Source organism: Myotis lucifugus, unplaced genomic scaffold (genome assembly GCF_000147115.1).
Source record: "Myotis lucifugus unplaced genomic scaffold, Myoluc2.0 scaffold_157, whole genome shotgun sequence".
NCBI lineage: Eukaryota > Metazoa > Chordata > Mammalia > Chiroptera > Vespertilionidae > Myotis > Myotis lucifugus.
In genome coordinates this window covers 1381129-1406413 of record NW_005871205.1, presented here as the reverse complement: position 1 = coordinate 1406413, position 25285 = coordinate 1381129, and the positions used below count along the sequence as shown (strand labels likewise).

The window sequence follows — 25285 nt, the reverse complement described above, 5'->3', positions numbered from 1 at the left end:
GCTGTCAGCTGGGCCTCTCCCTGCTCTGCCTTCAGGGGGGCCACCCAGAGGAAATCCTCAAGGGGACCAGGGACGGCTGGGTGAGTTATTATACCCCAGAAGGGAGGTGCTGTATTACCACCCTCATTTTATAGCTGAGGAAACTGAGGCTCAGAGAGGCTCACCAGACTTGTCCACGTTCACTCAGCTAGTAAATTATGCTCCCCAGGACTCAGACACAGGCTTCAAAGCCGGTGTGCTTAACCACTACACCACACGGCCCCACCTGGGGAACACTTCAGCTTCCTGGCTCACATCTGGAAGCCAGAGTGGCAGGTGGGGGGCAAGGTTGGAGGCTTCCTTGGGAGGGTCTGTCCTTGAGTCCCCTGTGGGCAGCTGAGTCACAGGGGACACCGAGGGCCCTCACTGGGCTCTTCACACTCCCTCCCACCTGGGCTGCATCCTACCCGGGTGCCTCCTACCCGCCCTTTATGAGTGAGGTGGAGACAGTGCGGTTCCGCCTTAATGGTTTCTGTTGCCGGCTGCGGCAGCATGTTTTACGAGGGGTGGGGCCCGTGCCCAGTGCTGCCTGTGGCCCCACCCGGGGCTCCGCCCGCCTAGCTGCTGGGAGGGGTTCCCTGGAGCAGCTTCGTAATTACCTACTTGGGGGTGGCAGGGAAGGGCCTGGGGGCTCTCTCCTGAGGCTTGGGCACCCCAGGATACTCAGAATCTGAGAGTGCCAAGGAGGAGGTGATTTCTAGCTCCTCTTCTCTCCTCTCACCCAGATTGGGGTTTCTGAGGCCAAAATTCTGGCCCCTCTGGCTCTTGACTCTGCCTGGGTTTCAGGAAGCTGTTCCTGCCTTTGAGAAGCACTACAGACAGACAGACAGACAGAAGGGGGGTAGAGAAGAACAAAGGATGAGGAGCAACTCTGTCCTCCATGTGATTCTTTCCTCAAATCTGAGCCCCTGACACTGGTAGCTGAGTTATTACCCCCTAACCCCCCCTCCCCCCAATCAGGGCTCTCCCAAAGCCATTCCAGTCCTTCCCCGCCCTGCCTCTGGAAGTAGGCTGGTCCCGGAGCATCACTCAGTATGCCCATCCCGAAAGCACACCTGAGCCACCTTCCGTGCCCGGGGCTGACTTGGAAGTTCTTCCAGATATTTAACCTTAATCTCCCTTATAATCTTAGTCCTCTTGCTCTATCCTTCCTGCCATTCACCAAGGGACCCTCCAGAGGCTAGTACATGGCAACAGACTCACCCCTCCTCCCCCTGCTGTGGATGCCTGACTCCAACAGTTTCCTGCTCTCCTTTGCCTAGCACCCCTTCCTTTCTACCACCCCTGACCACCTCTGGGCACCTTTCCATCTCTCCAGCCGGTCCCCAGCTCCTGCCACCCAGCCCTGGTCCCAGAGGAGCTGAATCCAAGCACTCACAGTGGGCTCTGGGCCATGGCCACCATCACGGCTTCAGGGAGTCATCAGGCCAGCAACACCCCAGGAGCCTCCATGGAGGTATAAATACTCCCACATGCCTGGACCAGCCCCCTGCCTGAGGGCTGGGGCGGGGCTGCTTCCCCAGGCCTGGCAGGCAGGTCACATGCCCCATAAATGCCATGGGGCCACAGGCCCTTCCCAGCAGCTCTGGGGAGACCAACTGGGACCTGACCTCTCTGGATGGATGGCTGATGGATGGGTGGATGGCTGACGGATGGATTGGTGGGTGAATGGAAGGATGGATGGATGGAATTGACAGATCAATGGGTGGACAGATTGATGGGTAGACAAATGACTGGATGGAAAGGTGGACACATGGATCGATAGACAGGCAGATGGGTGAACAAATAGCAGCTAGTGTGCTTGGATAAATAGACAGACTGATGGGAACCCTTGACCTGCCTGTGGATGCTTATTGGTTGATGGGAAGGAGAGAATGCTTGGTTTCAAGGGGGGGAGGGGGAAGCTCCCATTCATCCCTTTTTAAGACATATCTACCAGGACCCCTTCTCTTCTCTGCTATGACCACCTAGTCTGAGAGACTGACTCTCCTGGGTTCCCCCTACTCCTTAGATGCCCCTTTCCAGAGACCTCCCACCTAAACACCCCCAGTCCCCAAAGGATCTTTTGCTCTTGGGTATCCTTCACGGTCTGCCTCTTCCTCCCTCCTGCTGACTCTGGAGCCCAGGCTCTGCAGCTGTGAGCCCACCTTCAGATCTTGCTCCCAGAAGTACGGTCAGCTTGCCCTCCAAGGTTAGCAGGTGGAGGGGGAGGCAAAATTGAAGAAACATGAAACCCTTAGATGGGCAACTTAGGGAGAAGAAGCCACTAACCTCCCACCTTCCCCAGGGATTTTTAAAGGCACGACTGTGTCTGACAGCGAGAACAGGCCTGGCAAGGAACTTGTGGATAGCCAAGGTGACCTAGAACCATTGGGGGCCCGACTGGATTGCTGGGCTGCTGGGGGTGGGGACTTCTTGCTTGCTTAATCCTCCCAGGAATAACGCAGTGGTCTGAGGCCTTAGACACTGATTTCCAGGGAAGAAAGTTCTTTCTAATCCTCAGTCTGTCCCACTGTGAAAAGGACCAAAGAATAGATGGTAATGTAGGGAGTGACTGAAGGATTTTTCATAGATTATGAAATATTGCCTTCATCCTTCTTGAAAACAAGCTTCCTCCAGCCTCATTGGCTGAAGAGGGGTGACAGAATGGGATAGGGAATGGGAGGAAGCTCCTTAACTCTGAGTACCCATTAGCTCTGCCCATCTGTGGTCCAGAAGTCCCTCCTCCATATGAAGTCACTCAAGGCTGAGCCTGGTAGTCCCACCCCCAGCCTCCTGTGGGCTGCATTGGCCACTGGCTGCAGAATTGATTGGCTGTGGTGGTGATTGGCAGCTGAGCATTTGAACTGGAAGACCAATAGGGATGACAGAACCTTTGTTTCACCTCATACCCTATCCCCTCCACCTGGATGGCCCTCACAAGGAGTCCTCACCAAGGATCCCACAAGCATCCTCTCCCAGCCCTGCCATCAGTGTGGGCCAGTCATAGGAATGAGCCTCATTTCCTCCTTTATAAAATGGGGTCCTCATCATTGCCCTACATACCTCACCTGGCTGTCCTGGGGACTGAATGAGAAGCAGAAAAACTGACACCATCTTGTCTGCTGCTCCTGCCTCCTTTATTGGGGTCCCAGGCTCGTGGCACTTCAGGGGAGGAATGGTGGCTAAGATCTTTCCCCTTCAACCATTTGCCCTTCCCAGGGTGCTCCCCTTGGGGGTGGTCAAGAATGCTTATATCCAGCTGCATGCCCATCTTAGTGGGGGCATAAGATGCACAGGATTCTACTATTTCTTCGGTTACAGGCCTCTCACGCTTAGACATATCATTATCAGAAGGAATGCTCATTATTACCAATCTATTTTTAGGGATATTAATTCCGCCACCACTACTAATAATACAGATCTAGTGTAAGACAAACACATACCGGCAGAGCCCCGCCCCTCACACCACCCAGAACTCACACACACACACACACACACACACACACACACACGAGGCAAGCTTCACGTTAACTGCCTGGACTTATCAAACTTTGGAGTGAGAAGAGCGCTGGGAGTCCCTCCCACCCAAGCCCCTCTCTATTTGAAACTGAGGCCCCACCACGGAAGGCTCTGTTCTCTGCCATGCAGGTGCCTGCCCGCTGGCCCTTCCTCCAGGCACCTGGGCTGGGTGAAGCCAGCTCTGAGCACCTAATCATTTTCTTGCCCATCTGAGGAGAAGGATGGAAAGTGGCAGGATGTGGGGTTTCTCTGAACCTACCCAGCTCCTGGACTCCAGCCCCCTCCTTCTCTCTCGAACAACCCCAGATCCTCTTGGCGTTGTTATCCCAAAGACCGTTTGCTCCAAAACCCTCCCCAGCTCTGCCAGATTGGACATGCTCATGGGAAGGCCCACAGAAGCCGAGCCTCCTCCAAAGCCGCATGCTCTGTAAGACTCCACATGGGCTCCCCTCTCCTCAAGAAGGGGCTGGGCACACCTCTGACAGGGAACATTTCTGTGGTCACTCTGGCTCTGTTGCGGGGGGACTGCTAAATACAGAGTCTGATAATTGGGTTTTCTGATTACAGTAGTGTGTGTGTGTGTGTGTGTCCTTGTGCGTATCCGATGCCTTCCAAGACTGATGAGCTGGTATAGTCTGGGACATGGCTGTGGAATTTACAAGTGTAGGTGGGATCTCCAACTGTCTCCTGGCAATCCGGTTCCAGAGACACACCCCATTCTGTGTGTGTGTGTGTGTGTGTGTGTGTGTGTGTGTGTGTTGGTGCCCAGGACAGCTGTAGTTTGTCAGAAGCAGTAGTTTCAGGATGGGGGATCACTGACCATGCACCCTTCTATGAACAAGAGGTAGAGGGTTAGATCAGACCTCCCAGGGGGCTCTCTGTTGCATCCTTGGGGATCTTGAGGGGTGCCCACACCCTGGAGCTTCCAGAGTAGTCGTGAGAGCATGGAATCCCTTTTCTCTGTGACTCACGGGTGGTTCTTTAGTCAAGTTCCCTAAAAGATCACGATTCAGCTCATTCTCTCCCTGGCCCCATTAATCTGAGCTGACTAAGCAGGAGCTACAGGCAGGGTAGAGACCCGGGGATGCTCACGATGGCAGGCATTCCTAAACAACCCTGCAGGCCTCCTTGCTTCAGCTTCTGCCCATCTCCCTGCCTTGGGACTGGCCATGCTGAATGGATTGGTTACACTCCCAGGCTCCCAGGAAAGGCTGCCACTGCCTCCTTTGGGGGCCCTCTGTGCATGTCTCTCCACTTCCCTCCGTACCTGGCACCCACCTACAGTGTAGAGAGATCCATCTGGACATCAGACCTCGACTTGTCTGGGTGGGAATGAGTTCATTTTTACTGTTTGGCCAGCATCCAGCCTGTAAGGTCCAGATAGGATCAGGAAGCCGAGGGCTTCTCCAGGGATGATTCTATCGCATCCGTTTTGTCCTAGCAGCATGGCCCTAGGCTTTTCCTGAACACTGGGAGAATGCGGAGGACAGACCAGGACCTGATGAGGGGGTCTTGATGGGGGATCCCTGATGTATGGAAAGATCCATCCTGGGAGGTGGGTATGGTGTGAGGTGGGGATACGGTATTAGGGATGAAGATGGAGGTAGGGCTGAGGAGGTGAGGAGGAAAGAGAAGAGAAGGATGGGGTTGTGAAGATGGGGGTAAGTCCTGGCTGGCGTGACTCAGTAGTTAAAGTGTTGGCCCGAGAACCAAAGGGTCTCGGGTTTGATTCTGGTCAAGGGCACTGTAGGTGGGTTGCAGGTTCCTGGCCCTGGTTGGGACACATGCAGGAGGCAACCAATTGATGTGGTTCTCTCTCACATCGGTGTTTCTCTCTCTCTCTCTCTCTCTCTCTCCTCTCTCTCTCTCCCCCTTCCATTCTCTCTAAAATCAATGGGAAAAACAGTGAGGATTAACAAATTTAAAAAAAAGATGGAGGTAAAATTGAGGATGAGGAGTTGGATAGGAAGAGAGCTGGGTTGGGGTTGAAGATGGGAATGGGGATAGGGCTGGGCTGTGAAAGGAGATAGGGCTAGCGTGGAGGGGTGAGGGATGGGGTGGGGGTTGAGGTTGGGGGTGAGCAGAGGGATGGAGGAAGGGACAAAAGGTGGGAAAGGGTCCATTGGAAAGACCAAAATTATTCAGGGACCTTTGATTGATGCTTCCGAGATGCACTCTCCTGGAGGTCATCGTGTCATTGCCCTGCTCCTGGGCATGTTGCCAGCCCGGCCACACCCATCCCAGATCAATGGCTGCTTCTCCACTCAGGAAACCACCTCCTGTGGTCACTTAGTCCAGCCAAGTCAGTTTAAAAGGTTGAAACATCTGCTGAAGCCTGCGGGGGAGTTCAACCAGCCGAGATTGGCTTCTGCAGCAGGAGAGACTGACATGCGTCTTTGGAGGAGGGATGGAGCACTGCGATTGGGAAGGAAAGAGGGCAGGGCCTGCCTGCGGGACCTCTGTCCCCTGAAAGGGAGGCAGGCAGAAGTGGCTCCCCACAGCCCCCTCCTCATTCGGGTACGGAGATGGAGAGACTCATAGAGGGCCTGTGGGCATGGGGCCTTCTTTCTGTCCCTTCTCGTACACAAACTCCCAGGCAATGGCCAGTCTCTGGCTGTGTGTTTGAGCCCTGGGCAGGCAGTGGGTGCGCTTCTGGTCCCTGAAAACTCAAACTGGAAGGAGGGAGGCTAGACATCAGGAAGGACTTCCTGGTTTGGAAGGATGGAGAATGCACTGGAAGCGAGGGCAGATGAGACACTCCATGGAAACTAAAGGAAGGCTCTCCCTGAGACCAGGGAGGGGACACACGACAGCTTCCCAGAAGCCACGGGTCACCAGTCGGCTTTCCCCTAGTCTTGAACTGTATCGAGCCTTTTCCCCTCCTCACATGGGTGACGAAAGCTGTTGGTTGGGGGGCACGTGGGGTCAGTGTGTGGATGAGACAAAGATGGGAAGCAGGAAGGGGTCCAAAATCCCGAGTTTTTTTTTTCTTTCCTTCCCAGGAGCAGAATCGAGAGGATTCTGGGGCTCCCTGAGCCCCTGGGAAATAAAACCCTCTGAGAACTCCCTGGCATTCCTGGGAGAACAGGTTCCTGGCCCTGGGAGGTGAGTGAGGCGCCGGGCCTGGGGGGGCAGCGTGCCTCGGCAGGCCCTGGAGCCGGGAGCTGAGCTCGGCAGAGGCAGGACGGGCGGGGCTGGGCGGGAGCTGGGAGGACATGTGCCTCTCCCCATGGCACCTTCTCCTCTGAGGATCCCTAGCCCGGCCTGGCCCACCACCAGAGAGGAGCCAGGCTAGTGGGGACGCCCTGCTACTGCCTGCATCCTGGGGGTCAGGGAATGACCAAGGTGTTGCCACCGCCTGAGCCAGGCACGATGGAGACCGGACTGGAGTGCAATGCCACCCTCCCCATCTCACCCCCCAGTCAGCCCAGAGGAACTGGTATTGTTCAGTGGGGAACAGAGAAGGCTGTGAGGCCTGGCAGAGCTGGACCCTGTAGCCCTGGGACTTCAGACTCCAGGGAGGACTTCATGGCTGTGAGGGGGGCAGTCCTGTCTGGCGTGGGAAATGACCAGCTTAGAGGCAGGGGGATGGATGAGGTGACTTCTCAAGAGAATGGACCCTCTCCACCGGGTCGTTTTCCTCTGATCGGCTGGGTCTGGCACAAAGCACATACAAGCATATCCCCCCGCCCCTGTAGGTGCAGAGAGAAGAGGCAAACACGCCCACTTGGTAGAGTCTACACGTAATCTAACTTGCTCTTTGGACATTTAGGGAGGGCCTGGGGGACTCCACGGGGAATGCCAGAACCTTACCTGATCAGGTAGCGGGTGGGGAGGAGATGTGGGAGCCAGAGGGGGCTTCCTGCTGCTCCAGCCAATTCCCTACGGCATTCACTTCCCAGCCCCCAATTCTAGGTTTCAAGGGTCTGAGAGCTCCCTGCAGATCCCAGGTTTGCTCACTCGGCCCCTCGGCTTCAGGGTTCTCCAGGGAGAGATGTTCCTAGACCCCCGGGGGATTCTGCCTCGAGCCCAGCATCAGGTACCGGCCACAGCACCTGTTTGCCACCTGTCTGCTTCCCCACCAGGTGCACTGCTCCTTCCTGCAACCCAGGCCTCCCCCCTGGCCCCAGGCATCTAGAACCCAGCCCAGGCTGCTCGAGATGTTGCCTGATCCGTTGGCCAACACACAACCTTGGCACCAGCAGCCCCCAGAGCTGAGTGCTCCCCTTTCTACTTGGAAAAAAACACTAAGTTGGGAATATGCCTCCTTGCCTTTCGGCTCAAGTTTTTCAGTTCAAGCACTTCCGAGTCATCATTTTCTCCCAGCACAGGGTGGCTAAGTCCACCCTCTCAACACACTGAGGCTCACACAAACTCCAACCAAGACCAGAATGAAAAGCTCCGCTACAGCAAGAAGGATTGAAGTTAGACAACCTGAAACAGGAGCAAGAGGGAGGAGCATGGCGGAGAGGGTCCTCTTTGGCCTCCAGGCACTCACCCACTTCCTGCGTCTCCCTTGAGCTGCAGTGAGACGATGGGGAGGACCCCTGTGCTCTCAGTCACTTCCCGGCCCCATTAAAAAAGCAATCCCTCCCACCCCATGCCCTGGCCGGCCCTGCTGGCCTCCACGGCTGACTTGGGCCGGGTCTCCTCTTACCTGCTCAATGAAGCAGGTCGGCGTGGGGCCCCGAGGCTGGGGGGCCAAGAGCTCAGTCCGTCTGTCAGTCCGTCAGCTCGGCCGTCCCGGGTCTGTGCTGACATCAGGTGAGGGGAGGCAGTTGCTGGGTGAGCCAATAATTATGATATCAGCTTCCCCTTGCCCCGAGGGGCTGCTGCCAAAACGGGGAGAAGAGCAAGGTGACTAAGAAGCTAGTTTGCTCCTTGGCTCTTGTTTGACAGGTACGGGCTCTTGTGCCCGCCCCAGCCGCGCCCTGGCCCCCCCAACCCCTCCCTCCTCCTGAGCCAGCCCAGGCCCCCTGTCTCTGCCAGCAGGCACAGCCCGTGGCCTGCGAAGGAGGGGGTTGTCCCGTGGCCCCCACCTGCACTCAAGAACGGGGATGTCAGCCCCCGTAGGTGGGGCACTGGCCTGTTGGGACATGCACACATGTGTCAGGAGAGCCGGGCCACCACATGTATGTTCATGGAGCCGGTGAGAAGGTTCTGGGGCGCAGCTCTGGGTGGTGGCCCCGGGGTCTCTGAGGCCCGGTGTGGACGAGTGGTAATTGTGGCTTCTCAAGGGCCAAGCACAAGTACAGATGTGTGGAGAATGCTCTGTCCATGGGGTCTGGCCATCTGTCTGTCTCTCTATGATCCCTCTGCCAGCTTTGGGATGTCTCCTTGTGTGTGTGGGTGTGTGCACCCATGTGTACATGTGTCGTGACTCCCTGCATGTGTCTGAGGGCAAGTGTGGCTCTCTGTGTGTCTGTACGCTCATCTCCTGGTTGGTGTGCATCTGCATCTAAGTCTTTCCCCGTGTCTGTGTGGGAAGCTGTGTCCCTGTATCCTCTGTGTCCTCTGTGTCCTCTTGTGTGTCCTCTGTGTCCATGCACATACCTGTGCTCTGGGTCAGCAGTCCTTCCCTGTGTGTGTATCTGTGTCACTGAGTGGGTGAAGATGGGCCCCCGGGTTCTGTGTCACGATCCGCGGCCACTCTTTATGGCCTAGCAGTGGTCGGCAAACTGTCGCTCAGCAAACCGTGGCTTGCGAACCACATGCGGCTCTTTGGCCCCTTCAGTGTGGCTCTTCCACAAAATACCAACTTCTGCCCATGGGCCACGAAGTTTCGATCGCACTGTACGTGCGCGCCGGCACGTGGTATTTTGTGGAAGAGCCACACTCAAGGGGCCAAAGAGCCGCATGTGGCTCGCGAGCCACAGTTTGCCGACCATGGGCCTAGAGAATGGAAACAGAAACCCATGTGGTTGTGGCCTTGGTCCTGGCCCCCAGAGTCCACCTCGAGAGTAGAGCCTGGTGAGCCCTGGAACTGGCCCAGCTGCTCCTCCCTGGACTCAGGCCTGGGGCCTGCCCCTGGCTCCCTGTCAGCCTTCCCTGCTTCTGCCCAGACCCTGTCCCCACCACTTCCTCACTGCTTCCCTTTTCATCATCTTTGTCCGACCTGTCTCCTGTCCCTGGCCATTGTTTCCCGCCTCTCCTTCCCCTTCTTGTCCTCTAAGACCACTTTCATGTCTTCCTGGGGCTAAAGGCTCCAGGGACCTAGTGGTAGACATCTTGCCCAGCAAGACCTGGGATTTGGCTTCTGGCCTGAGGGTGTGGACAGGCCAGCTCCTCCCCTCTTACTCTATCTCATTCCAAGGAGGGTGGTAACGTCAGCCTTGGCTAGGATGGGGGAAGGGGGGGTGGTCTTTTGGCGCCAGTGTGGATGGACTAAAACTTTTGGAGACTTCTTTGTCTAGGCAGGGAATATCCATTTCAGAAAAGAGGGTGCTGAGGCAGATAGCAACGTACCCATCTGCGAGTGATGGCTAGCTGTGTCCTCTTCCATACGCATCACTCTGAGCCTCCGTTTCCTCGTCTCTTAACAAGGAATAATATTATTTACCCATAGAGTTGTTGTGAGGGTTAAGTAAGATTATGTCTAAAGTTCTAGCACAATGCCTGGTATATACTAGATGCTCAATAAATGAATACGTGCCCCATTTCTCTTCACCAAGCCCAGTGGTGCTGGGTGGGACATGAGGATGTGGTGGTTTGCCCAATTGGGTATAGTAATTGTGTTCTGGGGCTAGAACAGGGGCCCTGACTCAATTCACCTTCCCCTGGGTCTCACAGCAGCAATCAAAACCCTGCTCCCTTGCCCTAACCCGTTTGGCTCAGTGGGTAGAGCGTCGGCCCGCGGACTGAAGGGTCCCGGGTTCGATTCCGGTCAAGGGCATGTACCTTGGTTGCAGGCACATCCCCAGTTGGAGGTGTACAGGAGGCGGCTGGTCGATGTTTCTCTCTCATTGATGGTTCTAACTCTTTATCCCTCTCCCTTCCTCTCTGTAAAAAATCAATAAAATATAAAAAAAAACAAAACAAAAAAACCCCTGCTCCCTTAACCTAATAATTGACGAAATTTCACAGTGAAAGAGCAGCTGTTGGGACCTACTAGTGTGTTTGCTACTTGCTCCCTTCTGATGTATATGGGGCTAATTGTTTCTTCTAGACTCCCAGGTAATTCCATATGGGTAATCTGGGCATGAAAGTTATAAATTGGAGGCTGCTCTCATTGCTATCAATCAACATTATTCTGATGGCCCTAACATTGCAATAAGATAAGAAAAAGAAATAAGGGACATAAATATGAGCAGGAAAGAGGCAAAACCTTCAAGAATTACAAGTGATGTCATTGTTTACTTAGGAAATCTAAGAGAATCAACTGAAAAACTATTAGAACCAGTGAGAGAAATTAGTAAGGTAGCAGAATCAGAATATATGTTAAGTATAGATAAATCAAAACCATTTCTATACAACTAAAGCAATTAATTGGAAAATATAAGGAGACATAACCTGCAATTCACAGTAGCAACAACCTTACAAAATACCCAGGAATAAACTTAATAAGAAATGTATAAAATCTACAAGAGGAAAACAATAGAACTTTACTGACAGACACAAAATAAGACCTAAAAAAAACATAAAGGTATATCATGTTCTTGAATTGAAAACTCAGTATAATATTGTAAAGATGTCAACTCTGGCCTAAATAATCTATAAACTGAATATAATTCAAATCATAAGTCTAATCCTACCCTGGCTGGTGTGGCTCAGTTGGTTGGAACATCGTCCCGTACACTGAAAGGTTGAGGGTTCTATTTTGGGTCAGGGTACGTACCTAGGTTGTGGGTTCAATCCCTGGTTGGGGTGCATACAAGAGGCAACCGATCGATGTTTCTCTTTCACATCAGTATTTCTCTCGCTTCCTCTCTCTCTAACAATGGACACATACTCAGGTGAGGATTTAAAAAAAAAGTCGAATCCCCCTCCCCCAACTTTACAAGTTGACTCTAAAGTTTGGGGAAGAGTACATACATGAGAATAGCTTAGAATTTTTTAAAAAGGAGGCTAACCGGGGAACTTGTCTTGCCAGATTTAAAGATGTTCAATAAGCCTTCTGCAATTAAAACAGTGTGATTTTGGTGCAAATTAGGAAACAAATTAGTGGGAGATAATAGAGTTCAGAATAAACTTGGGTATTTGTGAGAATTGGGTATATGATAATAAGGTGTTTTAAAGCAGCTGGGAGACAAAAATTCTTCAATAAATGGACTTGGGATAATGGGCTTTCCATTTGAAAAAAATAAAGTTAAGTCTTACTTCTCACTATACATAAAAAAATCCAGATGGACTCAAGATCTAATATAAAATGAAAACCATACAAATAAATAGAAAATATATAAGAAACATTTTCATAATTATGGAGTGGAAATGGCATTTTTAAAGCAAAAATTAAATATTTCATTGGAGTAAAATATGCCATAAAAAGTTAAAAGACAAAAAACACAGCCTAAAAGAAAGTGTTGCAACACATATAAAAAGACAAAAAAACAGCCTAAAAGAAAGTGTTGCAACACATATAACAAAGAGTTGGTATCCACAATATATAAACAGCTCTTCTAAAGAAGAAGAGAGACAACCTCAGGGAATAATGGGAAAGGATATAAGAAGCAATTTACCAATAAAATGCAAATGGCCAATTGCAAATTAATTCAGGGCCCGAGGGTCCCAGAAAGGTTGTGATGGGACGATAGGACCGATCGTGGTTTGACCTTCCCACAGTGAAACTCGGCTTCTGATGGGTGAGATGAACTTCTCTCTCTTCTGAGAGAGGATCCACCTCTGCCCGGGGAAAGGGTGTGGACCCTGCTCCTGCTTTCCTTTGGGAAGCACTATTTCCTCATTGCATGCAATCTGGGAGCTGAAGCAGGAGCCTCGGGAATCCCAGAGAATTTTGGAATGAAAGGGGGTCTGTGAGGTCCTTCTCCTCGTTCTCTGCCCCCAAGCCGGACCACCGTCCCCTTCTCTCATCATACCAGCGCCTCAGAATTCTCTCCCGGATCCAGAAAGTCTGTCCTGGTGCCTCGCTTTACCTCTAGCTGCTGTGGTGTTGGCTCTGCTCCCCTTGGAAAGGACTTCTATCTGGCGGTTCGGTCCCACACACTCCTGCACCCTCATTTCAGGGCCTGCCTCTGTCGCTGAGCTGGGCTCTGTCCTGGATGGGCTGTAGCTAGGGCTAGTGAGACAGACTGGGGCTGGGGGGCTCTGTCTTTCTGGAGCCTGTAGGTCTAGAACTGGTTCACTGTCTATTGCTGGGCTCTGCCCAGGGCTGGGCGGCTTTGAACCAGTGGCAGCCCTGACCAGGGATGGAAACCCGTGGGGCCAATGTCTGCCATGCTCCAGTCTGAGGCAAGACTCCAGGAGAAGGGAGAGCATGTGCCCACCCTTGGGAGCCCCCGTGTGCTGGTGGAGGCCCCTCCCTGTAACCCACATTAGGACTGGCCATATTCTGTCCACTTCTGCTCAGTGTGAACGGGACTTGCCTTCCTAAGTGGGTTTCTAAGACGGGTCTGCTACTTCGCAGGCCTTCCGTCTCACTCCATTGGCATGGAAGACACTGAGGAACATCTGTGGAGGCTCTGGGCCGAAGCATAGCTGCCATGAGCCTGAGGACCTCATGTAAAGAAGGCTTAGAGCTCAGCCAGTGTGGCTCAGTGGTCAACCCATGAACCAGAAGGTCACGGTTCGATTCTCGGTCAGGGCACATGCCTGGATTTCGGGCTCGATCCCCGGTAGGGGGTGACAGGAGGCAGCTGATCGATGATTCTCTTTCATCATTGATGTTTCTATCTTTCCCTCTCCCTTCCTCTCTTAAATCAATAAAAACATTAGGGAAAAGAAGAAGGCTTGGAGAGGTCTGGGATTAATCAGGGTGGGCTTCTGCGGGGAGACCAGGCAGCGCCTTGGCTGTGGGTGATAGAGGAGTGCTGGCCAGAGCTGTGGAGGGTGTGTGGCAGGGGCCCTGGGTTGGGAGGTCTGAGCCTGTTCTGGTTGGCTGACCCTCTGGGAAATCCAGGGAGTTTCCAAGCCCAGAGCTTGGGGGTGGGGGGTGTCGGGTAGGGAGGGACATAGCTAGAGTCCTGCTGGGTGGGGAGGGCAGGCTTCTCCTGTCTTGTCTTAATCTCTCCTGTTACTGGGAGGCAGGGTTGTGGAGGTGGGGAGGAGCAATGCCAGTGTATGTGTGTTCACTGCGTGAGAGTGTGTATTTACATGTCTGTTCTCATGCTCACATGTGCCACCATGGGTGTGCAGCTAAATTGTGGAGTTATAATGTGATGCTGGGCACGTCCATACCAGAATCTGTGTGTGTGTGTGTGTGTGTGTGTGTGTGTGTGAATGACTGGGTGCTTGAAGGGTTGTGAATGCCTGTGAATAACTGTACACACACGAGTGTCTCTGTGTGTGTAACTGTGTATGCAGGTATCTATGTCTGTGCTGGTGTCTGTGAGTTGTTCTATGTGTACCCAAGAACCCATAGCTCTGTATACACATGTCTGTGGATCTCCCACCCTTAAGAGCAACTCTTCCCTGTCATAAACTTTTAAAAAAAAATATTTTTGTTGATTGATTTCAGAGGAAGGGAGAGGGAAAGAGAGAGAAACATTAATGATGAGAGAGAATCATTGGTCAGCTGCTTCCTGCACGCCCTCAACTGGAGATCGAGCCCGAAACCCGGGCATGTGCCTTGACCAGGAATTGAACTGTGACCTCCTGGTTCGTAGGTCAATGCTCAACCACTGAGCCACACCAGCTGGGCCTGTCGCAACCTTTCCAATCAGGCTGCTCTATTCCCTTCCCTGACCTCCGTTCCCCCTCCTCTCCCCGCTCCTCTCCCTGAGGTTGACCCAGGGCTTTGCAGGCCCTCAGACTCCCTGCCCCAGCAAAACCTCAGGACTCTGCTGACCTTGACGAATGGAGCCCAGACTTGGGTGGAGGCTGTAGGGGGCACCCTCCTCAGGCTGGCCCCGACCAGAGCCTCGAACATCCCATTCCTACCCCACCCCTCACCCAGAACTCCCTGCTGCACCACCCTCCCTCCTGCACAGCTCACCCCGCCCTCTTCAAGAAGCAGCCTCCGCTCTGAGACTTTGGGGAGACAGGGAAGTCTTGGCCTGAGTCCCCAAGGGGCCTACTCTGGGGTTGTAACCCCCAGAGCTGCCCTTCACCTGAGCTCAAATCAAGGTGAACGCAGAGAATGGAATCAATAGCCTACTCCTACCTTGTCCATCTTGTGACAAATGCCCCTTTTCTACCTGCCAGGTTTCTCCTGGAAAAACTTGGCTTGACATCTTTTTCCGGGGCACTCTGGTCGCCACAGTTGCCTCTGGGGCTGGTGCTGGCCAGCAGGAAGTGCGGGAGGCAAACGGGGCCACTCCCAAGGCCCCAGGGCACGGGGGGGGGGGGGGGACAGTAGGAGTTGGCTCAGAAACCTGGACCTATGTGGAGCCTCAGATGACATTGGCCCAGAGAGGCCAAGACATTGTCTCAAGGCCACACAGCACTCCACACGCAGCAGTCTGGAAAGGGGCTCTGAGGGCAGCATGTCCAACTTTCCTCCAGGAGCAAGAAGCCCCCAGTGCTTCTGACACGTTCATTTATTTATATAATAATCGAAGTGCCAGGCCCTGTGCTAGGAACACACAGCTGCCTCAGGCAGACAGTCCTCTGGTTGTTTCTGGCCTCCTTGATCTCCTCCAGCAATGAGGAGCTCACTACCATAGCAGTGTCTGAGTCCCAGCACTGCCCACATTCAGCTGGTAGGGGACCCCAAAGTACCTCGACTTTTCTGGAAACCACGAGTGAAGGGCTGCGGGTGCCCAGGCAGGGAAGATGCAGACCCTAGTCCCAGCACTGCCCCATCCACCTGCCGCAGCCCGGGGTACGTGTGCAGGAAGGCCGAGCTGCTAGGCTGCTTGCACAAACCTGACCTGGGCTGACAGGCCCTTCCTTCAAAGGCTGGCCAGGTCCGTGCCGCTTTATTGCCCAGCTAATGACGATGATTAGGCTGACAGGTGCCGCCTGCCTCCCGTCCGCCCTCCCACCTGCTGAGGGGGATGGTTTCTGAGCACCTGGGGGAGGCCTGGCGCCCAAGCTCTGCCAGGGCCCCCACCACAACGGACCCCTCAACCCCCAGGCCAGCCTTTGTCTCCTTCCTCCCCGGAGAAGGCAGGGCCAGCTCAGTCTTTATCCCCTGAGACTGCTGTGTGACCTTAGTCTGCATATGACCCTCTCTGAGCAGGACTGAGGGAGACGTGGAGAGGGTGGGTGGTGGTACGAAGGGTGAGCTGATAACAGTGGACGGGGCATGTGCCCTTGAGAAGCACAACCCTCTTCCCCAGCCAGGGCTGGACTAGGGTACCCACCAGGGTCTAGAAGAGAGTGGTGGCAGAGGGTCTCCTCACAGTGGGGCGGGCTGCTCCTTGGGGAGCCCCGCACTGGGGCAAGCCACTGGCGGAGTCCCACCATCCTGGGCCTGGCCCATTCCCAATGGTGGGGGGGCTTGGCCTGGGGCCTGGTGGGGGTCTCAGTGTGGGGCTGGGTGGGAGCCCTGATTTATGATGTGCTTCATAAACCAGGAATGCCAGCCTGGGGGGCCGGGTGGGGGTGGGGCCACCGCCTGACACTCCTCTCTGCAGGATGTCTGGCATGTCCTGTCAGAATCCCCCGTCCCCTGGGGACAGCCATGTTCTCCTCATGCTGCAGCCCCTCCCGTTGGCGCCCGCTCGCCACCCTCGAACCCCCAGCTCTAGGAGTATTGAATGAAGGCCCAGACCAGGGGGGATCCAGGCTGAAATCCTTTCTGGGATTCTCTCTTCACCAGTCACCCCTCTCTTTTATTGGGCATGAGAGTGACGATAAACATCTTTGTTGGTTTTTTTTCCTTCCACTGCAGCAGGAGGGAACTGGATGAGACTCTCAGAAACTTCCATCTCTGAACTCAAGGCTCACATGCACTGTCCACGAGGAGAGACTTAGGACTGATACAAAGATGAACTTCCAGCCATCCTCATCTCACCTTGCCAGAGAGACACAACTCAGAGTTCATGGCGGCGGCGGGGAGGCCGAGGAGGGACGGAGGGGAGCTGGGGCTGCAGAGGGACCCAGGGTGCTGTCGGGTCCTGAACTCTGAAGGCCGGGCCAGTTTCGAACCTGCCGCTGTGAGTCTCGCCGGCATCCTTCTTGCTGCCGTTGCCGGCGAGAGTCCGGCTGTGCGGGCACTGAGCACGGGTCAGCCTGCCTCCCCTGGTCTGGCGGGACTGGTTTTTCCGGCTGGAGGAAGGGTCGGTGAGGAATTGGCAGGGGCAGAGGGTTTTATGTAAATACCCGGGGAGTGCTCTGGGAACCGGAGGCCGGTTTTCCCAAAGACACGCAGCGACTGGCAGCTCCCAATTAGCAGGGCTGGGTGATGTCAGTGCTGCTCCCCTGGGTGGCTGCGCCCACTCCGACTGGCCTTGGCAGGGGTCCCTGGCCATTACCTTCTCTCTTGGGCGGGAAGGGTGGCAGGGGGGCTGCCATACGGGACAAAGTCAGGTCCCTTCCGACCGTAATCCCCAACCCAAGGGCCTGAACCATGTGGTGGGCCAGCCCTGGAAAGCGCCGTGAAAAACCATCCCAGACGCTACTGAAAAAGACTTTAATGTACCTAGTATTCGAGCCCTTCCCCCTAACGGTGAGCGGAGAGGCTGGGGAGAGCTCCGTATGCTGGGCTGGTCCCAGAGGCGGTTGCCATGGCAACTGCTGGCAGGCCCGGCTGCCCAGGCCACCCCAACCTTGAGTTTCAATAAATACAGTGTGAAGGGGTCTGGTCACCCACCAAGCTGGGGAGACCAAGACCTGGGGTGCTAGAAAGGGCACGTTATATTATCGGTGAACTCACATACATGCACTATTAAGCACACACACCTAAGATCATATGCACACACACAAACCCCCCCCCCAGACATCCTCACGTGACACACCCTCCTCACACAGACACGTTCATGCTATCTATACATTTTCTTCAGACACAGGATTGAGTGCACACACACATTCCTCGGATACACACGAGGCAATGTACACATGTGCGATTGTCTCATTGTCCGGCGTGGAGCCTGGTGTCTCCTCCCGACTCAGAGGAGTGGGAACGGCTTGGGTCTTCCTGGTCTCGGCCAGATTGGACCCTGGTCTAGGGGCCTAGCGCGGTGGCATTGGCCGGGCAGTCGGTTGCGTTGGCTAAGGCCCAGGGAGGGAAGGTGTCCAGGCTGAAGATGGGGATGCTCCAGGTGTTGATGGCCAGCATGATGACCAGCACGCCCAGGATGTTGAGCAGGAATCCCGCCCGGACCTGGTTTGCAGAGAATCAGTGTGAGTGAGCAGAGCAGCTGCTGAGCTGGGCCAGCACCCACCCCTTCGGTGTCCACAGGTGCCCAGAAGCTGTCACTAGCAAAACTCGCCCTTGGGAAGTCCTCCCTTGCGTCTAACCTGCAGCTCCAGGCAGTGCCCTGGCCTCTGGCTTTACTCCCAGGGATAAGAGGGGAAAGGGAAGCGCCTCCATGAGCTTCCCTGATCCTGGGCCTGGTTCCCTCTGAGTCCATCTCCCCGCAAGTGGCTGCTTGGCACCTTGGAACCTCCCCGGAATTCCTCACCCCTTTCTCTTCCTCTCACATGGCTTGGGCCTGGCAGGGCCTAAAGATGCTCGAACTGGGGGTCATATCCCAACCTCCCTGCGCCCCCCACCCCAGACAAGGCCCATTCTCAGCTGAGAGTCTCGGGCTTCTTGCTACTTTGTAGTCCACCGAGATGGGAAAACGGAGCAGAAGGGGTGCTGAGACATCGGGGCCCTGCCACTCACCATATCGGACACTTTGATTCCTCCAAAGGAGAAGACGATGGCATTGGGCGGGGTGGCCACAGGCAGCATGAAGGCCAGGGAGGCGGCCAGAGTGCAAGGGAGCATGACATAGAGAGGGTGGAGGCAGATGGCCTTCGCCTGGAGGGGGAGACAGTGGGCAGAGTTGATGGCAGTCCCCGTCCCAGAGGGAAAGGTGTGGCTCCCAATACCCCTGCTTCCCCGCTTTGAGGGACAACCCCCTCCCCCCAACACATACTCTGGGCATGAACCCACCACTTCTGCCAGAAGGTACTGGGTGACCTGGGAAGGGCCCCTTGACCGCTCTGGAGGGAATGACTGTGTGGCCCTGCCCTGTGGGGTGTGGTGAGGGGAGGGGCCCATAAAACGGATCTCAAAGGGGCCCCGGGAATCATCAAAGGCTGTGGGAAGGGGCTGGGGACGCTCCGGGGAGCAATTTTACCCCATCACCTCAGGAATGACCAGAACAGGGGCTGGGCTGAGGAGGTGGGGGAGGCCACCAGTGAGCCCCATCAAGATACTCAGGGGGTGACGTCACCAGGGGTGGGATGAGTCAGGGGCCTGGGGCCTTTGGGGCCCAAGGTAGCTGGAGAGCCCCAGGAAGCGTGGAAGCTCAGAGGACCTCTCCCGGCAATGAGAGGAGGCGCAGACACGTCACTGTGACCCACAGGGGGGGCCCCTGAGTCGGGGTGGACAGGAGGGATGCCTGGAGGAGGCGTGTCTGCTGGGCCAACTCACCATGGAGGCCAGGATGGGCAGGAAGAGTGTGGTGGTGGCCACGTTGCTGGTGCACTCAGTGAAGGTGGCAACCAGGATAGAGAGGATGAAGGCAATGGCGGGAGGCGACACGTTCTGCAGTGGGGTCAGCTTGTCCCCCAGCCACGCAGACAGGCGTGATTCCTGTGGGCGGCAGAGGGTGGTGTGTGAGAGGCGGGGCTGCCTGGGGTCCCGGAGTCCCCTGCTGAGGCTCTGGGAGGGTCACCTTCCTGTCCACACCTCTCTAGGTTCTTCAAAAGCAAGAGCAGCTTGGGAGGGAAGAACCAGCCGGAACCAAGGGGTCCCCTCTCCTGCTCTTGAAGAACAGTTGGGTGTGGGGAGAAGGGTCAGATGAGAAGCTAAGAAAGAGGCCAAAGGGCCTTCTTGGGAAACCTGGGGCTTGGTGGGAGTCAAGACTTCTCCCGACCTCTCTCAGGAGGTCTCTGGCCAACCTTCGCCCTCTCTCTGCCCTCTCTAGCCCAGGGCTCACACAGCAGTTCGAGGAGGGAGAGTGGGGAAGGGCCAGAGGCTGGGAGGAGGCTGACAGGCGGGTGGGGACTGTCCACAGGGTCAGAAGAGCTCCGAGGTCTTGTCCTGCCCACTGTAATGCTAGATTGTGAGCCAATGCTGCCTACCCAGCACCCAGCACCCAGCACCCAGTACCCAGCACCCAGCACCCAGCACCAGCACCCAGCACAGAGCGTGGCACAGTTGGTGAACGCTTGATGGATGAACTATCATTGGACTTAGGAGTCCCCAGCACCAATCCCTGACCCAGGGAAGCTGCCTCCTGTCTGTGCAGCGAATGAGCTTAGTGGGAGCACTGAGGCCCAGGTGTGCAGGTTCAGGGATTTCCCTCTTGGATGGAGGCTCTGAGAATGAGGCCCTTGTCTCCAGAGCCTGGCTGGATGTGATTACAGCGCCCCCTGGTGGCTATAGCAGGCTCACCCTGTCAACCCGAAGCCAACTACTCTCAGGTGCTAAAGACATTATATTCTCTGCCTGGAAGGGGTGAGGGGTTGGAGTGTGTGTGTCGGGGGGGAATGGGGGTCGCGGAGAACAGTCCCTGCCCACCAGAGAAATCTGCCTCCCCTTTGGCTTTGAGAACCCAAATGGGGAAAGATCCCTTTGGCTTGTTTCTCAGATGACACTCTCTCTCCAGCAGCTGCGAGGCTTGGCCACCAGGGGGCGCCGAAGCAGGGATCAAGTCGCCCCTCTTTCCCTGCCACAGGGTCTCCCTCAAACAGGCTGGGGAAAGGGCAGGGGTTTCTCACCTCACTGCCCTTGGCCAGGGCAAAGCCACCACCCAGCAGGAAAACGATATTCCAGGGCATTTTCTCATTCACTGTCTTCCAGTTGAGGAGAGCAGGCGGGGCCTTCAGCTTCCCGGGTTTTTCTGCTCCCCAGGCAGAAGAGGGTGGGTCAGCGAGAGTCAACAGGCCTTCCCGCTCTTCCACTTGGGGCCTCTTGTGTGGGTTCCTATCAGCGCTTAATGCGTGCGGGAGGGGGACCCCAGTTTTGCAATATCCCAACTTTGTCCCTGAGCCCCTGTGTCCTTGGTAAGTCACACCAACCTGTCAGGCCTTTGTCTAATCCTGCCAAATATGGTCTATTTTACGCCGGAAGGCAGGGGCTGCCCGGAGGCCCTTCCCTGCCCCAGTCCAGGTGCTTACCTGGATTCTGAGTCAGCCCTGGGATCTCGGAGGGCACCATGAACATGATTATGCTGATGAAGATGGCCACCGTCCCATCGGACACCAGGCTACAGGTGGGGCAGGGAGGGCAGGCTTAGCGGCTCAGGGCGGCTCAGGGATGCAGGGTGGAGGAGGCGGCGGACAGGAGCCCCTCCCACCGACGGGCCAACCCCTTCTGGCAAGTGTCCCCTCCCGCACCCTCCAGTGTTACCTTCTGTTCTGCTCTTGGGGCCCTGCTCCCTCCCCTCCTCCTTTCGCTAGGGGAGCCCCTGCAGTATTCCCCTCCCCCCGGCATGCTCACCTTTCTCCCTTGCTATTGGAAAAAGCCAGGTTGCCCCAACCAGGGAAGAAGCCTGGCTCCCGGGTGAACCAGAGCAGGACCAGGAGGACAAAGAGGAAGGTGACAGCCATTTCGGCGAAGGTCATGGGGCCCAGCCGCCTGTGCTCTGTTTGGATGACTCGGATGGCTGCCTGCTGTTGACCTCGTGCCTCTTCGCCCATGCCGAAGTTCTTCCGGAAGCTGCAGGGAGAGGGGCAGGGCAGCTCCTGAGGGCCTTGCACCAGGCCGGCCGGGGAACAGGGGCCTCTGAGTGATGGAAGGGCTGAGGCTGCAGAGGCCACCTCCGAGGTGTTACACTAAGGCCCTGACTCCACCCGTTTCTGGAAGAAGAGCAGAAGACTTGGGGAGGGGGTCCTGAGGAAGAGACAAGGTTGGGGTTGGGGGCCCCCGTGCTTGGCCCTGCTCCATTGGCCCCACGGACCCCCGATCCCTCCAAGGCTTCTCTTGAGCCACGCCCTCCCTTGCCCAGAGTGAGGAGGACCCCATGCCTCCTTCTGGCTCTGACTCACTGCTCCCCTCCTCCAGCAGCTTTTCAGGAAATCCTCCCCTCCCTCTCCGACCAGTTTCTGGGCATCCTCTGCCAGCCTGAGCCCCACCCTGATCGTCCCCAGACGCACAAAAGGCTTTAGCCCATTTCTGTAGGCCGCTTACTTACCTCCTGTTCACTTTTCACTTGGGCAAATCCCAACTCCCCTGTTGGATGGTGACTTCCTCAAGGTCAAGGACCATGCTTCCCACATCTTTGAATCCCCCCTGGTGCCTGGCACTGTACTGGTCTCTTCGACTACCATCTTGCCTGTACCAGCCCCCAATCTCAATCCATCCTCCTCACACACGCCCACGTGATTTTTCCAAAGTATAGCAGCCAGGCTTAAAAACTTTCAGTGGCTCCCCACTGCCTGGGCAGGAAGGGCAAACAACTCATACCACAGTACCACTCATATCACCACTCTTATCCTGTACTCATGGCAGGCATGACTAATCAATCACAGACTCTTCCTACTGAGCCCTAGCAAGGTCTCACGTGGTTTTCAACTCAGAACTCTAATGACTACAGGTAACGGAGGGTTGTTAGTAAGAATAAAACCTATTTACTACTCGGCCTCAAGGACAAGGTCCTAACTCTTTATATGGCACACAAAATCATCCAAAATCCTACCCCCCTTTATTCTCTAACTTCATCTCCTGATATTCCTTTTTTGTGCTTTAGGTTTCAACCACACGGAACTAGAGTTCTCCCAAACGTATCATGTTCTTTCTTGCCTCTGTGCATTGGTACAAGGTGCCTCGGATGCCTTTACCCCTTTCTCTACCTGGCTGACTTCTAGTTTTACAAGATTCAGTTCTGGCACCATCTCCTCCAGGAGCCTCTGGAACCCCCACTCACCTGGGCTGTGCTCCCGCTGCACCTGGGCTTCCCTATGTCATGGCCCCCCATACCATCACCCATCAGAGGGTGAGCTCCAAGGACAGGGACTGTGCCTTATGTCTGTTAGTATCTCCAGGTCCTAGCCCAGGGCCGGGAATCCAGTCGGGGTACAACACATTCCCAGTGTGTTCTCATCAAGCCCTTACCGAAGGACTGTGGAGTGTTGTTGTGGAATGGGATCTGGCCTGGGCATCAGACCTGGTTTTCCATCCCAGCACTGACAAACCTAGCTGTGCACCTCTTACCTCAAGCCTCAGTTTGCTCATCTGCTAAATGATAATAATACTCTTGGTCCAGTAATTACCTCCCATGGGGGTGGGGGGCTGCCAAGTGCACGGAGGGGCCTTGGGAGGGAGAGGCCTTCTCACTGGGATGGTGATTTTGTCATTTCCACAATGGCGATCTGGGTACCCAGGGGATAAGGGCAGAGGCTTGGGCCTCTCTCACCCATTCTGCCACTTACTTGAACCCCAGGAAGAGCAACTGAAGCCACACCCAGGCAAACACCAGCAAGATGATCATGGCAGGGAAGGCAAAACCGAACCAGGAGGCAAAATTCACCACATTGCCGTTGTCGGGGAAGATCCTGAAGAGGGGAGGCAGGTTGCTGAGTGACATTGCCTGGCGACCACCAGGTCCCGTTCCCTGCCCCCCCCCCACCCCCCAGTGAGAGTGCAGACACCCCATCTGTCAGTCACTCACGAGTTGATCTGGCCTTGCAGCACCAGGTTGGGTGTGGTGCCAGTCAGTGTGGCGATGCCCCCGATGCTGGCCGAGTAGCACACGCACAGGCTCATGCCCTGGGAAAAGCGGAGGTGTTCCTGGGTCCTCTGTGCCTTTGGCTCCAAAGGACCAGGTGGGACAGGGTGAACCTGCCCATTATCTGGGAACAAGGGAGAGCTCAGGTTGGAGAGTGGGTGCAGGGCAGCTCCGGGGGTCATGGCTGGAGCGCCCTGGTCCCTGGGGTGCAGGCAGGATGCCTTGTCAGTGAGCAGCTCCGATTCCTGGGAGCAGAGGCCGCCTCTAGGCCTGTAAGGGCTCAGCACCCCTGGAGTCTCAGGTGAGGATGACCTCAGACACCATCTGGCCCAACCTCTCTCTCAAGAGGGAAACCGAGGCATAGAAAAGGGCACAGGATCATCCAAACCACCCAGGATGAATGGACCCTGAACCCCTCGTGGCCCACCCAGACTCCAGCTCTCTGCTTGCCAGGGTGACCTGGCATCCTGGTTTTCCCAGGGCTGTGGGGGGTTCCCAGCACATGGGAAAATCCCAGGAAAACCAGGACAAGTTGGCCACGGCGCTTCTTGCCTCCCTCTTTCCCTAAAAGACCCAAGACGACCAGCCCTGGGAAGGGATGTCCCTCAGACCCGCCCCCCAAGAGTGGAAGGGTTGGAGCAAGGTGCAGCCTCGTCGTTCTCACCAAGTGTGGTCACTTCCTTCTGGGGGCTTGTTTCCTGAAGTTCGAAGGTGGGGTTGTCACTGCCCTTCTCGACGTCCTTGTCCTCGGGTGCCTTGTGCAGCTGCTCCAGGACGGCCTGTGCGATGGGCACCATCATGGCCGTGGTGGCCGTGTTGCTGATCCACATGGACAGGAAGGCCGTGACCATCATGAAGCCCAGCATCAGCCTAGGAACGGACAGACAGACACACGCGTGCTCCAGGGCCCCAGCAGGGATTAGGTGCCCAGAATGCCACTGGCCTTGGGTTCTCCTGCCCTGTTTGTGGGAACTCACAGAGCAGGCCGCACCCCGATGATGAGGAGCACGCGGAGGGCGATGCGCTTGTGCAGATTCCAATGCTCGACAGCAATGGCCACCAGCAGCCCCCCGATGAACAGGATGTTGGTGTCGTTAAAGTACTCGATGCAGACCTGGCAGGCAGGGACAGCTGAGAGGCAGGAAGACCCTGGGGCCTCCTACTGTGCCCCTGGGCTTCCGGGGTACAGTCACTGACATCCCCACAAACAGAAGTTGGTTCCTGGGCTCTTGGAACCAAATGGAAATGGTCTTTGGATTCCGAGTTATTTAACATTAACCAGGTTCCTCTCTTCCTGCCAAACTCCTTCATTCTCCCCTCAGGAGTGATTGGGAGGCAGATAATCCAGCCTGATTCCACTCGTATTTACAGCCATGGACCGGGAGATGATAATTTAGCGTCGCTTCTAGAAACTAGAGCAGTGGTTCTTGGAACTTGCTAGAAATGGAATGCTTAGGCCCTGCCCCAGATCTACTGAATCAGAAACTCTGGGGTGGGCCCTATGCTTTCACCAGCCCTCCAGTTTTAGGGCTCTCAAGGTTAAGGGCCACTGAACAAGAGGAATCAAGCTCTTCAGCTGGACTCCAGGGCCCCTTTCCCTCTGTCACCCGGCCTTTCCACCTCCCTGGCTTAAGCCTCATCACTCCCCCTTTGAATGAACTCTCGACACCAGCCATGCACTTGGCACTTCTAGAATGTCCTGCCCCCTTGCCTTCTAGCTGACTCCTCCCTCAGTGCTCTCTGACCTGCAGAGCAGAGACGGGGCGCCTCTGCTGTGGGCCCTGCCTATGGTGAGGCCTCCTGGGTCAGGAGCATCCTAGAGTACACCCCTCCCTCCCCGGGAACCCTTCTTCCTGTGGACT

The 25285-nt window shown here is 55.6% G+C and overlaps 2 protein-coding genes across 7 annotated transcripts in view; both read right to left on the bottom strand.

Annotated features, from left to right (window-relative positions):
* FOXN1 (forkhead box N1) overlaps positions 1-8435 on the bottom strand; it is a 28318-nt gene extending 19883 nt beyond the window's left edge. The window contains exon 1 of one of the 5 annotated variants that reach the window (XM_006095521.3): positions 8198-8435. The gene's annotated coding sequence lies outside the window, so the exon portion shown is untranslated. Of the gene's footprint in view, positions 1-1417; positions 1483-8197 lie in introns of those variants that run through there. The other 4 variants (XM_014461566.2, XM_014461570.1, XM_014461567.2 and 1 more) reach the window with 4 other exon arrangements.
* An 8780-nt stretch (positions 8436-17215) lies between these two features.
* SLC13A2 (solute carrier family 13 member 2) overlaps positions 17216-25285 on the bottom strand; it is a 23136-nt gene continuing 15066 nt past the window's right edge. For both annotated transcript variants that reach the window (XM_006095567.3, XM_023759562.1), the window contains exons 3-12: positions 24401-24537; positions 24088-24293; positions 23367-23547; positions 23128-23250; positions 21197-21415; positions 20875-20963; positions 20476-20597; positions 19184-19345; positions 18428-18565; positions 17216-17920 (exon numbers count right to left, since the gene is read on the bottom strand). In XM_006095567.3, the coding sequence (XP_006095629.1) occupies positions 17762-17920; positions 18428-18565; positions 19184-19345; positions 20476-20597; positions 20875-20963; positions 21197-21415; positions 23128-23250; positions 23367-23547; positions 24088-24293; positions 24401-24537 (1536 nt within the window). In that variant the 3' untranslated portion in view covers positions 17216-17761. The remainder of the gene's footprint in view (positions 17921-18427; positions 18566-19183; positions 19346-20475; positions 20598-20874; positions 20964-21196; positions 21416-23127; positions 23251-23366; positions 23548-24087; positions 24294-24400; positions 24538-25285) is intronic.